Raw genomic sequence first — 13106 nt, 5'->3', positions numbered from 1 at the left:
AAATTCGATTTGGTTTTTTAAAAATGAGCAAAAATCTTTTCCTTCCCGCCCCTTGATCCCCCACCCCCAAATTGCCTGAGGGTGGAGGGGAGGGAAAGGAGATGGACACAAGAAAAACAAAACTTTTTTTTCTTTTTGGAGAGGGGAAGGTAGGGCAATTGGGGTTAAGTGACTTGCCCGAGGTCACATGGCTAGTTTTGTGTTAAAATCAAAACCTTTTTAACAAATAAGCATAGTCAGGCAAAACACATTTCTACATAGGTGGTGTCTAAAAAATAGATGTCTCAATTGGACCCCTCTGAGATCATTAACTCTTTTTAGTTGGGATGCGTTAGCCTCATCGGAAATCTGCTTGGTTATGATATTAATCAGTTACTAAGTCTTTCAAAGTTGTTTGTCTTGACAATTTTGTGATTGTATAAATTGTTCTTGTTTCTGCTTGTTTCCCTCAATTTCATTCAGGAGGGTCTTCCCAGGTTTCTCTCAAATAGTTATCCCATCATTTTTCACATCACAAAAGAATCCCATTTCACTCAGGTACCATAATTTGTTTGGCCATTCCCCACTTGAGGGGCTCTCCTTTATCTGTAGTTTCTTGCCACCACAAAAGATTAAGCCTTAATCGCTGGGCTTTGCCTCAAACTAAGACCTGAGAACTGTTAAAGACTTTTACTTAAAAAGTCCAAGGTCTTCTGCTGTGTCCTGAGCGATCTTGAGTTGTCCTGTTCTATATCTGGCCACTGGATCCCAGATGGCTTTGAAGGAAAAAATGAGGCTAGTGATTTTGCATAGCCCTCCCTCACTTAAATCCACTTCATTTGCATGTCATGGAATACCTCCCTGATGTTACGGTCCTATTTGAGAACACACGACAAACATCACCACCACCACCAAAAAGAACTGACATGTATTTTGTCCATGTATGTAATTTTCCTCTTTCTTTGATCACTTTGGGGTATAGGTCTTTGCTGGGTGAAAGAGTATGCACAGTTTAGGGACTTTTGACATAATTCCAAGTAACAGCTTTTTTTTTTTTTTAAGTAGAAATCTGTATACTAGAGGACTATAACATGATAAAATTCCTTTGAGAAATTGTCCAATTATACCTTTTGAACTGAGCATTTCCACTGCCAGGCATCTAATCCAAGAAAGAGTCAAAGATGGGCTTAAACTTCCATAAACTCTAAATGCGTCACAATAGTAGTAGTGCTTTATGTAGGAGCAAAGAACTGGAAGCAGAGTGTAGTGCCTGTTGATTGCCAGATGGCTAAACCAATGGTGGTACATAAATGTGATGGGATATTGTAGCCCCAAAAGAAGCAGTGACTGTGAAGAGTCCAGAGTCGCAGGGGGGCTGCTGAGATGAATTCATGGAGGGCAGAACCAGAAAAGCAGAATGAACAGTGACTAGAAAGTGACCACTGTCATTAGAAGGACCAAGCTTGACCCCACAGAAGTGTGGGGGAGGAGGGGGAGGAGTATTCCTCACACAGACTCAGATGGCACTCAGATTACGGGAGGTGGGTTTGCTCAAGTTGTTTTGCGTCTGTTAATCTTTGTTGCAAGTGATGTTTTGCTAGGTAGGAGAAGTGATGAAAGGTGTAGATTGGAAACGAAGACTGTGTTTGAACCAAGATTACAGTACTACTAGAAAAAGAAAAGCATGCTATTAACGAGGAATGTCTGTTTTTCCCCATGTAAGATACATAAGTAATATGGAAGTAGTACTGTGCAAGTATTGCTTCCAGCATGTTCTCTGAACACCTGGGAGAAAGTATTCCCTACCTGTTCTTATTTAGGAGAAACCAGGTAGTTTCAGGACTATCTAGATCCTCAGGAGTGAAACTGGAAATACAACCCAAGAGATACACAGATTTAACTCAGGGCCCATATGTTCATATTCCATCTTACAAGCAGTTCCCTTGTTAATAACATTTTTTTAATTGGTTTTTAAGTTGAAAGAGAAAAGCCAGGCAAGTGGAGGCAACATGGGATCCATTGAAGAACTGAGAGGTGCGATTTATTTGGCAGAAGAAGCCTGTCCTGGGATCTCGGACACCATGGTGTCTCAGCTTGTACAGAGGCTGCAGAGGTAACTAACTGCTGCCCTTGGATGTGAGCTCAAGCGTGTGTTGGGAAGTGATGGTAGTGTATGTATGTGTTGTTTTTAAATTACTCTGGGCATGAAGAGGCTTCAAAAAGGAACAGACCTTACTTCCTGTAAAGCAAAGTGAAGCTAGTCAAGAACTCTGCTCTGCGGAGAAGAATAACCAAGCCCAGTGGATGGGAGAGAACCTCGGGCCCTTCTGAGACTGTCCCTGTATTCTGTGCTCCTGGAGTTCCTACTTTCCTTTCCCCACCCCACAACCACACAACACACATGAAGATCTTTTTTTAAAAAGATCATTAAGATGCTTTGGGAGCTTAAAAGCCATGACTAACAGCTAAATTGGATCAGTCCCTTGGCCACGCACCTGTCCGTGTCTGTCACTCCATTGACTTCCTGGTTTAAAGTACCTCTTATGACAAAGCTTCTGGCCTGATAAAGTTCATTTAAACACTGACACAGGGCTGTTCCCTTTGCAGGAGGGCCACAGGCAGATTAGGCCCAGAGCACTGCACAGTGTTCTAGATAAGGATTATGAATTTAGAACTAGAGTAGACCCCTGAGAGTCCTCAGGTTCAGACTCTGGAGAGTTTGAGTGACTTGCCTAAAGTCACACAGGCACTAAAGGGGCAGAGGTAGGATTTGAACCTGGGTCTCCTGGCTCCAAATCCAGTGCTCTCCACTCTGCCCCTCTGCTTCCCAAATAGTTGTCTCATTAAAGGCATTCACTGAATTTGTATTTGTAAGACTCAGTTGGGAATGACAGACATAGAAATGATGTTTAGAAGGTCCCTTCCAGCTCAGATAGCCCTTAATTCTAAGATATCTATGAAATCCATGCTCTAGTCAGAATTCCATGTTTATCCCAATATAGCATTATGGCAGATAGCACAGTACCTCGCACTTTGGATTGTTTGATTTTGCTGTAATTGAAGTCAGAGTTGCTATCCTGTCTCAGATGTTTCTAGCTGTATAAGGCTGGTCAATTTGCTTAACATCTGTGCCTCAGTTTCCTTATCTTTAAAATGAGGGAATTTGGACTTAATGACCTCTGAGGCCCCTTCCTTTCATGATCCTGTGACCAGGCATTTGTGGTGTCACTTTAGGCAAAATGAGGCAAAAGTTCCGAGACTTCAGTGTCCTTCAGACATACCTTAGAAGCTGAATTGAAGTAGCATTAGACGTCTTCATAGATCATTTCCATTGCCCCTGTTGTTACTGTCCATTACGGGTTATTATCCCTGCCTCTCCGGGGTGTATGTCCTCTCTTTGAGACTTGGGGCCCCTCTGCTTAATGTACTTTCAGTCGTGTTGTAAATCTCCACCTTCTACTCTACCTCCTAGCAAAATGAGGGGAATAATTACATTTATTTCTCAATTATCTATGCCAATGTTCCCCTTCATTAGTGTGGCTTATTGAGAGCTGACTGTGACTGATAATTTCCCAAGCTTTTTGTTGGATTGTCATTGTGTGGCATAAAGAGCTTTTGAGTCAGGTGAGCCGACTTTCAGTAAGGCTTCTCCTTAGAATAGAGATGGAAAGAAGTGGCTTAGCACTAAAGGTGGCTGCCCTCCAGGGAAAAGGGAGAGGAGAGGTGACCTAGACTGAGCCCCTCCCTTCATCAGTCCAGGTGCCTCTGGAAATGTCCGGAATTTCATATTTGTATAATGATGAGCCTATGAAGGTCACTTGTTTTAAACATACGTTTAAGTGCCACCTTATTTTTTTTATGAAGATGATTAGTGGCATAGAGGGAATCCCCAAAACGCACTGGGCAGAGGGGCGTTTCTAGCCCTCTGCTCTTCCCCTGTGGCCAGGACTGTGTGAAATTAGTAGTTCTCAACCTCAGCGTTCCTGGCACCTTGTGCAGACAGTAATTTGCTGTGTAGCTTCCCATCTGCATTGGCAGAGGGAGTTCCCTTGCTGGGAATTCTCTGTACTAAAGAAGTCACAAGTCCTATAAAAAGGAAAAAAAACCACGGTGGTTGTGTCGCTTACAGGTAGCTAGATGTTGAAGTAGAGCAGGAGGAGGACTTGGAGCCCAGAAGACCTGAGCTCACATGGGCTTCATAGCTTCCTGGCTGTGTAGCCAGGCACATTACCGGGCATCACTTTGCCTCAGTTTTCTTAGCTGTAAAGTGGAGATAATAATCACCCCTACCTGCCAGGGTTGTGAAGATTAAATAATAATGCTTGGCAAGGCTCTTAGTCAGGTCTCCCCTCCGCCACCTGTCCTTCCTTGCTGCTTTTCCTCTGTCCTTTCCTTCATCAACATATAGAGCTCTCTTCATATCCGATTTGTTCTTGCCTTGTAAGCCCTTACTTATTTTTTTCTGCAACAGTGATGCAAGATACAACATCAGCTATGTCCTCAGTCATCACAGTTTTTGAAATGTGCTTATGAATCATAAGCAGTTGCTGAAAGTTGAGCATTTTTAAGAGTCTTGTTTGTCTTTTGTCTTTTTTTTTTTGCTTTTTGGAGGAGAGAGGGCAGGGCAGTTGGGGTTAAGTGAGTTGCCCAAGGTCACATGGCTAGTTAGTGTTATGTGTCTGAGGCTGGGTTTGAACTCAGGTCCTCCTGACTCCAGGGCTGGTGCTCTATTCACTGTACCATCTAGCTGTCCTGTTTGTATTTTATACATTTGCTTTGACTTTTTTCCCTTTTAAGTGGGACCTTTTTCCCACTTGTTGACAGTTAAATTATTTGTTATTTCATGTTTTGTTTTAATGTGTTTCCCTTTCTTGTTCTTACAAGGCCTTCCTACAGTAACCTCTACTGTTGAGCTGTCTTGTCTTCATCACCCCATCCTCTATTTCCAGTACAGAATGCTTATAAAGCAGTTGTTCACAAAGATAGCGCTCAGAGAGACCTCATCGGCCATCTAGTCCAGTCATTTTACAGACGAGGAAACTGAGGCCCAGAGAGGTGAAGTGATTTGGTCAAGGTCACAGAGGTAGTAACAGAATGAGCATTTAAACCAGATCTCCAGCTGCAAACCTACTGTTCTTTTTTTTCTACCCTGCCTGTTTTCTAGTAGTTATGATAGCAAGTCGGCTCTCATTGTCCTTAGAATTAAATACTGCCAGTCTTTCTCTGGTTGGGCCATGTGATATATACATATGTGTGTGTGTACATGTAAGTATCTATATATGTACATACACATATATGTATGTATATGTGTGTATATATATAGAGAGTGTGTGTGTGTGTGTGTATTTTTTTTTTCCGCCTTCCTCTGTGTGACATCAGTCAAGTGCTTATATAAATCTAGGCCCTGACCATCACTCCTGAAGCTAATAAAAATTTTAATTTCTTAATAACAGAGACATTGTAACCAGGGGCTGGGTGATGTCCCACACACTGGAGTCCCAAAAAGTATTAGTGCAGTTTTAAGTGATTGGAAGAAAAATGAATAGTTCTGTTGCTTACAGGCAGCTAGGTGTTAAAGTGGATAGAGGGATAAATAGACATGGTGTTCCTGAGGGGCTCCAGGTGCATTATAAGCTTGGAAAGGAAGTAATTGGTTTTTAAAGAAATACGTTTAAGAGAACTGGGAAGTGCTGTGATGTGGGAGCTTAGTGGAAGGGCTCTCCCTAATTCCCCAGCCTTTCTGGCTTTTGGGTATCAGGTTCACCTTTGATGTGGCTGGAGAGGAACAAATTGGGCAATTTGGGAGGGGGCGGGGTGTATTATCTCCTTGTTAAAATTCACCTGTTGGTGGTCCGGCTTGGCATAGTGAGCTGTGTCAGGAAAGTGATGTCATTTTTTTCCTTTCTTTCTCCAGATATTCACTGAGTGGTGGAGGAACTTCATCCCACTGAAATTTTTTAAGTATTTGGGTTTTTGTTTTTCCTTCTTTCTCTTTCCTTTTCTATTTTAAAAAATAAAATCAGCAAGAGCCTGCGGTGACTGCCTTGAAGAGGTGTGACTGACTGCAGGGATCGTCTCCCGTGGCTGGAGGAGGGAGAGCGTCCACAGAACAAACATTCCTCAGCGGCCCACAGCAAGATGAAGTCTCCCCATTGGGTGGTGTCAGCTCATTAAAGCTCGTTTTATTTTATTACTGTTATTATTATTGTTTTTAATTTTAACCATAGTGCATATATTCAAGGGAAATACCTTAAAAAAACAAAAACAAATAAACCAACCCTGAAATGTATATTTGGGATTGTGATAAGGCAACTAAAGATATTGTGAAACCTCAGGTATCCTGCTTTAAGTTGATAGCTCCCACAGGAGATGGAGAATCACTCTGTTGGATCTGTGTACAGATGTGTATATAGTGTCATTTTTACTGAAACCCTTTCAGCGTGCTTAAGGAATCACTGTGTACAAAATGGCCAAGTGCTTCTGTAGATAATGTTAGTGGAGTAAATATTTGACAGGCCATAACTGAATATATTGCCTTGCCTTTATTACGTGTACATTTTGAATGATGTGACCAGTGATTTGGGTTTGATTTGGTATTTGCAGGGTTTGCCATTGAATAATAATTTTTCCCCCCTATGGACAACTCCTGTTTGTACCTGAACAATGCAGAGTCTCCTCCTTTTTGTTTTTGACCCCACATCTGTTGGTACACACAGAGGTTGCTTTCATGTTCAATGATGGTACTATTTCTCAGTGTTTAAATTGGAACACGGCTAGCCTCACAAAGCTTGAAATTATTTTAAGTCCTCCCTCTGCCCCCAGAATAAGTAAGTGTCCTCATTCACTTGGGTTTTAAATTGTACCACTGCCAATTCTGCACCCGATGTATCATCTCTATCCCTTTCAGTACTCTATTCTGTTGAACCTTGTAGTAGAATCAGAATATCATCTTTACCACCTAAACATGTCTGAATGCTTACATGAATAAATTTTATATTACACCAGTTTTGAAAAATCTTCTTGAAATGTGGCTTTAAGAGGGAAGTTGTTTCCTTCCACTATTTCCTGTGTCTTGTGTGTGTGTGTGTATGTGTGTGTGTAGATGTACCCTTAATTTTTGAAGAAAACCATACAGAAGATTCCTAGAAGAAATGGCCAATTTTAAAACACTGAAATTTATTCAGGCCTCCTGTACCTTTCTCTGAAAAGATGTGGATGAATGTTGCTGGTGTTTTGGACAGATACTTGTGAGACTGCTGTACTCATTTCCTTTAAAAAACTACAGGTGTAATAACGGATAGTGTGTAAGTTGTGTTCTTCCTAGGGCACACTGACTTCTTGCAGAGCCTTCCTTTCTAAGGGTACAAAGAAACTCCTGGTTTCCCTGGGATCATTGAATTGATATAGGGTTTCATGACTAAATGTCTTAACATAAGGTTGTATTGATATGTGGGTACCTTTCTTATTTTTAAGAATTTTCATTTTTAAAGAATGTTAAATATCTCATTGCCTGGAAACACTTAAGTTGTATGAAAAGTTTAGGCATGTGAGACCCATTGGCTTAGGGCATTATGTACTGTAGTGATGAGGAAAAAAGATTCCCAAGTGGTTTTCAGGTGGATGGGCATTATCTGAATGAAGGGAAAAATAATTTTTTTAAAACTCAATCTTCGATTATATTGTGTTATTAGATAATTAGAAACAGATGTTGGTTAAGTCATGAATTTCTATGTGGGATATATTTTGTTTGGGGGAAATAAACAACTTAATTTGCTAAGTCTAGTTGTACATCTCTGTCCCTGACATTACAAAAAATGTTTTATCTTGACCAGCAGTTTTGGGCCTATTTCAGCCTATGTTGCTGAGTCTATGTGGTCAGAATTGGCTTCCTCATGTGTCATGTAGACACCAAAGTTCATTTCACAAGTAGGGGCCACTAAAAGAAATGGGCTGTTTTTCTCTGGCAGCTTTTTTTTTTTTTTTAAAGGTTAAATGGAAGACAAGATATAGCAGTTCGGAAAGATTTAGAATTCTATTTAAATTTAGAAACGAACAGAGAGATTATGGATATTTTTCAGTGCTGAGGCCAGTCTTCCATAATAGTAGATTTTGTTCCAAAGGGCCAGGCTTATTGTTCAGGATTCTTTGATATTAATTGTTAAATAGGCTTTAATCATCTTAAAATTGTAGGTCTGAATTCTGTAATTTGTGGGAGAGCTGCTTTGAATAGTAATCCACATTTGGGGAAAACTTGTGGAGGATTGTTGACTTTCTTTGGGGGAGTCTGGGCTTTCTGTAAGTAGTAGCATTTACCTAAATTCAGAAAATTCTGAATTGTAAATGCATTATATAGTATACTTTTCTGCATTATGATGTCCTTCCGCCCCCAAAAGGAAAGTCAGTTAATGGGAGATTAGAGTCTCCTGTGATCTGAAGTCTCCTTAAGGGAATCTGGTTTGATTTGGACTAGATGCCCATCCTCCAAAGTCCCTTCCAATGCAGGGAAATTATTCCATCTCACTCCAGAGTTCATCATTTGTACATGCACTTACAACCCTTCATTCCAGCACTGTGGGTGCTGTAGAACTTAAAAATTAGACTCCTACTAGATGAGACATTCTTCACGGGCCTGTAGAGATAGGCTAGAAGTTAGTGGCTTCGGATAAAGCTTAGTGATACCGCGATACTTAAGTCATGTATCAGCTCATTGTCGGAAAAGGTCTTTTAAGTTTCATTTGGGCAAAGACAGTGACCACATATGTAGCCTTTCAGGAGTGGCAAGCCAATGTCCAGCTCAGTATTTGGGGATAAGTTACTGTATCATTCAACATCCCTGGAACTGTACTTCATGCGATGGATTGGCTCTTTGTGGGGCCTGCTGTTGCAACAGGTGATACCTTGGTGAAGTCATAAAATGGTTCTATTTCTCTCCCTAACAGTTATTTCCGCCCTCAGATGTTGAGTTGTACTGTCTGTACAACTGTACACTACTGTCTGTAGTGTCTGGTTCAGTTCTTGGGCTTTATGCATATTGTATGTGTGGATGTTTTTAAAACACATGGTCAGTTTGTAAGTTTTTTTATATTTTCTTCCTCTAAAAGTGAAAACATAGATAATGTATTTCTCTCTCTCTCTCTCTCTCTCTCTCTCTCACACACACACACACACACACACACACACACACACACGGCAATAAGAGGGTAGACCCACAGGAAGTGTTCTTAAGCTCAGGTACTGTAAAATGTAAGGGAAAATAAAGATCACAGAAAATGAAGACTTTTTTTAGTAGTGTTGTATTTATATGATGTCTCTGAAAATGTAGTCATGGCCTGGGACCACCAAATGGTGGATTTTAATCAGTTTTCAACCTTGAGAAAAGTTGCCCTTATAATGTAACTTATCATGTGTGGCTTTGTTCTCCATTCCTGACCCCTCCCATAGATTGTAAACCCACCCCCGGTCATTGAATTTGGAACTAAACAGTATATGCTTATGCAACCAACAGTTAAGGGGACATTTAATACCAATTTGATAGGCATTATTAGTTCCTGTAGACTAGACTAAGGGGAAATTATTGATGTACTTTGGGAGGAGAAAAAGAAAGGAGAGATGTTGGAGGGGGAGGGAAAATGTCATTATTGTAAAAAACATTTCTCTGAAAATGTCCATTTCTATCTGGAATTGTATGTCTAGCAGAAAATGTTGACACAGAGACCACTTTGTGCCACAAATGGCTTTTGAATGTAAACATTTTAATGTGCCTCAAGTCAAGATGTGCCCACACTTGTCATTTGGCCTGTGATTGAAAACTCACTTGCTGGATCAAGGTTTACATGAAAAGTCAGTGAATGGAATTCTTCAAAAAAGATGTCATCATCCATGAGGCCGTGATTCTGAACATTTCATTGCATCTTTAACATACAACATCAGGCATTGGTCCTCATGGGGAGACAGTCTCCTGTCTCCATTCCAACCTGTTGGAAAACTAGGGTAGTCATCAACCATTCCTGATTGACGGACAGGTCAGGAGCCAAGATAAGAGGGATGGTAACTGGGCTCCTGGCTTGTTTCTGAGCCGTTGGCTGTCCTTTCACAAAGTTGTCCTCTCTCCTTGTGGTGTAGATGAGCAGATAGCTAGCTGTGGTATGGCGCCACTTATCTCCACTCTGCTATAGGGGCGAGCTTGAAGACAGCCTCTGAGAGTCTTGTTTAGCTATGTGAACACTGAGCACAGTCTGAGCTGTGAGCCAGGCTTTCTGATTAGGGATGGGAGAGAGGTAGCAAGCACTGCATGGAGCCCTTTCTGCCCTCACTAAGTGTTGGAGACCTTTGTTCACACCCAGGACCTGACACTCACTGCCTTTGTGGTCTGGGGCGTGTCCCTTAATGTCTCTGCTCAAGATTTACATCTGGAGATGAGGGTGGACTAAAGACCCCGCTTTTAGCTCTGGGTTTCCCTGTCAGCATAGCTTAATGCTGGAGGGATAACTATACCAGTAATAAGCAGCAAATGGGGGGGGGGGGGTGTCTTCACTCTCTCCTTTGCGCCCTGTTTTCTTATGTGGCCCTGACATCAGAGGTCACTCCTTTAACCTGTAACTAGCTACAGTTCATCCCCTCTTGATTCCAGTCATCCTGTCTCCTGCGTCGTCCTCCCCACCCCCAGATCAGAGGGAGGAGGAGGAAGGAAAGGACAAGCTGCAGGGCCTGCAAACTGCAGTATGCTCAGTGGCGTGAGGTATTTTTATTCCCTTTAGTTGTTAGTACTTTAAACCATCTGGTACATGTTGTAAGGCAAGTGTTATTAACAAGTCTAAAGCTACTAGTCCGGTTCAGAATCGGTTTCCTTTTTTTATCAAAGCCAGCCTCAGCTCCGTGAAGTCGGTATTCCAGCAAAAGTTCCTTCGTATCCTCAATTAGGCACCACCAATGGGGCTGGTGGGGGAGGGGGAGGAGAGGCGAGTTAATTGAGCTATTTGGCTCCTCTAAGGTTTTTTAGACTTGCATTAGAAAAGGCCTTCAGACCCCTAAGGGAACCATCATACATGCTTTTGGGAGTGGGAATATTTCAACGAACGTTTCAGATGCACCTGCTTCCATGTGGATACCGAGAGTCCGGCACGTGAAATATCAAACTACTGTCAATGACCCGTGACCACAGACAGGGCAAGGGGTGGATAATCCCAGAGTCCTGTTTATGAAGAGACAATCACAATCTATGCCCACAGAACGCTTTGTTTTAAATGAATTCTTTTCAATAGGATCTAGGTCTTAATAATGAAAACCTGGGGAAGGGGAGTAAGTACCATTACTTTATAGTGTTTCTGCATCCACTTAAGCCAACAAAAAACACTCTTCATAACTTAACATGTCACAAATGGCCCCTGGTTAATGACATACAGGTATTTTTCATGCTTGTGAAACAAACAGCAAAACACCACGGCTTAATATCTTCCCATTGTACACACCATTCACAGTACATTTATAGCCCAAATAATATTGCACTGGACTTCTGTTTCACTGTTTCTCTTTAAAAAACAATCTACATTTTGCAAATAGTCATCACTTCTCAAAATTAACAGGTAAACAATTTGGTCAACTTGCACCAAGACAAAGGTCCGATAAATGTCATAGAGTAAGTAGCTCGTTATAACATGAAACCCCAAAGTGAAATATTGTTTGTGTGCTGCAAACTTTTATAACAATAGAAAATTAGTAGGAATTCCTTGATTAATAAAGTAGAAAGATTGAAAAACAAAATCTGAAAATGACCTCCTTTACTGTAAGACTGCCTCTATTGTGTATCATACACTGAAAAAGCCATTACATTTAAAAACGCAGTCTACTGATCAAAACAAAGTTTTTTTTCCTTTTTTCCCTTTTTTTTAAGAAAAAGAAATAGCACTTGTACATGGGAACACGGTTTTCATTGGGAAGGAGGCAGGTACATTTGTACTGCTTTTTAAGGTGCAATCTTGGAGGAAAGGAAATGTCATTTGGCACTCTAGGAATGATATTTTAATACTGGCACAAGCTAAAAAAAAAAACAGCACACCAAGAGAAGGACCCACAGTACGCCACACAGGACAGGAGGTGGTGTGGTCTGGTTACCACTGGGAGGGGGAGTCAACGGCTGGAAAGACTAGATTAAAAACCGTTTTGCTGGGACAGACAAGAGTTGCTGCAAAACCACTTGTTTTAATTTTACTAGGCTTCGTTAATACAGGAGAAAGTAACTTCAGACGTCCTCTAGAAAAGCAGCAACTGCTGGCACAAGAAACGTGAGTGTCAGCCATCAGTACACGTGGGATTCTTTGTGACTTAGGACACAAGCACGGGAGGCAGAGGTGGTAGCGCTGCGGATCACCTCCATCCACCTAGAGGGGGAAAACACAACATCACCTTCTGCCCATCTGTTTAAGTTGTTTTTAACCAGCCCGCATAACCTTTACTATACCTAGGATTTCTTGTGGAGCAAGCGTCAGTAATGAAGGTAAGCAGAGTCGGAATGGGATTCTAGAAAGGACCGCAGAGATAATCTCTAACCTGCTGACCCAAGACCAGTCGCACTACATTTGGACTTGAGAGATGGGCTCAAGTCACCAACCTCCATCCAAAGCTGCGTATCCTCAGTTCCCTGGAGTGGGGTGGAGGACTGATAGCTAGAAGCTCTAGTCTGAACTCAGGTCTCTTTCCAGCTCAGTCTTTTAAGTATGCCTTTTTCGCTGTTATTACAAGATCCAGCCATTTTATTAGTTCAGCAGTTTAAAACCCTGCACTGTAAATACTCCTCTTATTCAGTGATACCTCACAAGCTCAAGTGAATTCAAATAAACTACCTTCTAGTACCTTTTTGCTCACTCGACACTGAAAATGTATGTTTAATTGAAATCACAAACTGCCTCATCCTTCGTCCTGTTTTTGCCTTTGTTTCCACAGCACTTGGCACATATTAATCGCTTTATAAAGCTTTTTTTTTTTTTTTTAAAGCAATCGGGGTTAAGTAACTTGCTCAAGGTTACACAGCCAGTTATTTCTGGGTGTGGTGCTGAGTTTCTGAGCCCGGATTTGATCTCCAGGTCGTCCCAACACTGGAGCCGGTACTCTTACTCGCTGAGCCACCTGGC

General features: G+C 41.5%; 2 protein-coding genes across 5 annotated transcripts in view; one reads left to right on the top strand and one right to left on the bottom strand.

The window, feature by feature from the left end:
* Window positions 1-6983, top strand: part of STK24 (serine/threonine kinase 24) — a 152254-nt gene extending 145271 nt beyond the window's left edge. For both annotated transcript variants that reach the window (XM_069064155.1, XM_069064156.1), the window contains exons 10-11: window positions 1956-2092; window positions 5894-6983. In XM_069064155.1, coding sequence (XP_068920256.1) covers window positions 1956-2092; window positions 5894-5930 — 174 coding nt within the window. In that variant the 3' untranslated portion in view covers window positions 5931-6983. The remainder of the gene's footprint in view (window positions 1-1955; window positions 2093-5893) is intronic.
* Window positions 6984-9697: 2714 nt separating this feature from the next.
* FARP1 (FERM, ARH/RhoGEF and pleckstrin domain protein 1) overlaps window positions 9698-13106 on the bottom strand; it is a 334579-nt gene continuing 331170 nt past the window's right edge. For all 3 annotated transcript variants that reach the window (XM_069064154.1, XM_069064153.1, XM_069064152.1), the window contains one exon: window positions 9698-12356. In XM_069064154.1, coding sequence (XP_068920255.1) covers window positions 12275-12356 — 82 coding nt within the window. In that variant the 3' untranslated portion in view covers window positions 9698-12274. The remainder of the gene's footprint in view (window positions 12357-13106) is intronic.

Source organism: Petaurus breviceps, unplaced genomic scaffold (genome assembly GCF_028583685.1).
Source record: "Petaurus breviceps papuanus isolate PSGF00001 unplaced genomic scaffold, PetGlider_PUasm1.0 90625, whole genome shotgun sequence".
NCBI lineage: Eukaryota > Metazoa > Chordata > Mammalia > Diprotodontia > Petauridae > Petaurus > Petaurus breviceps.
This window is presented reverse-complemented; position numbering and strand designations above follow the sequence as displayed.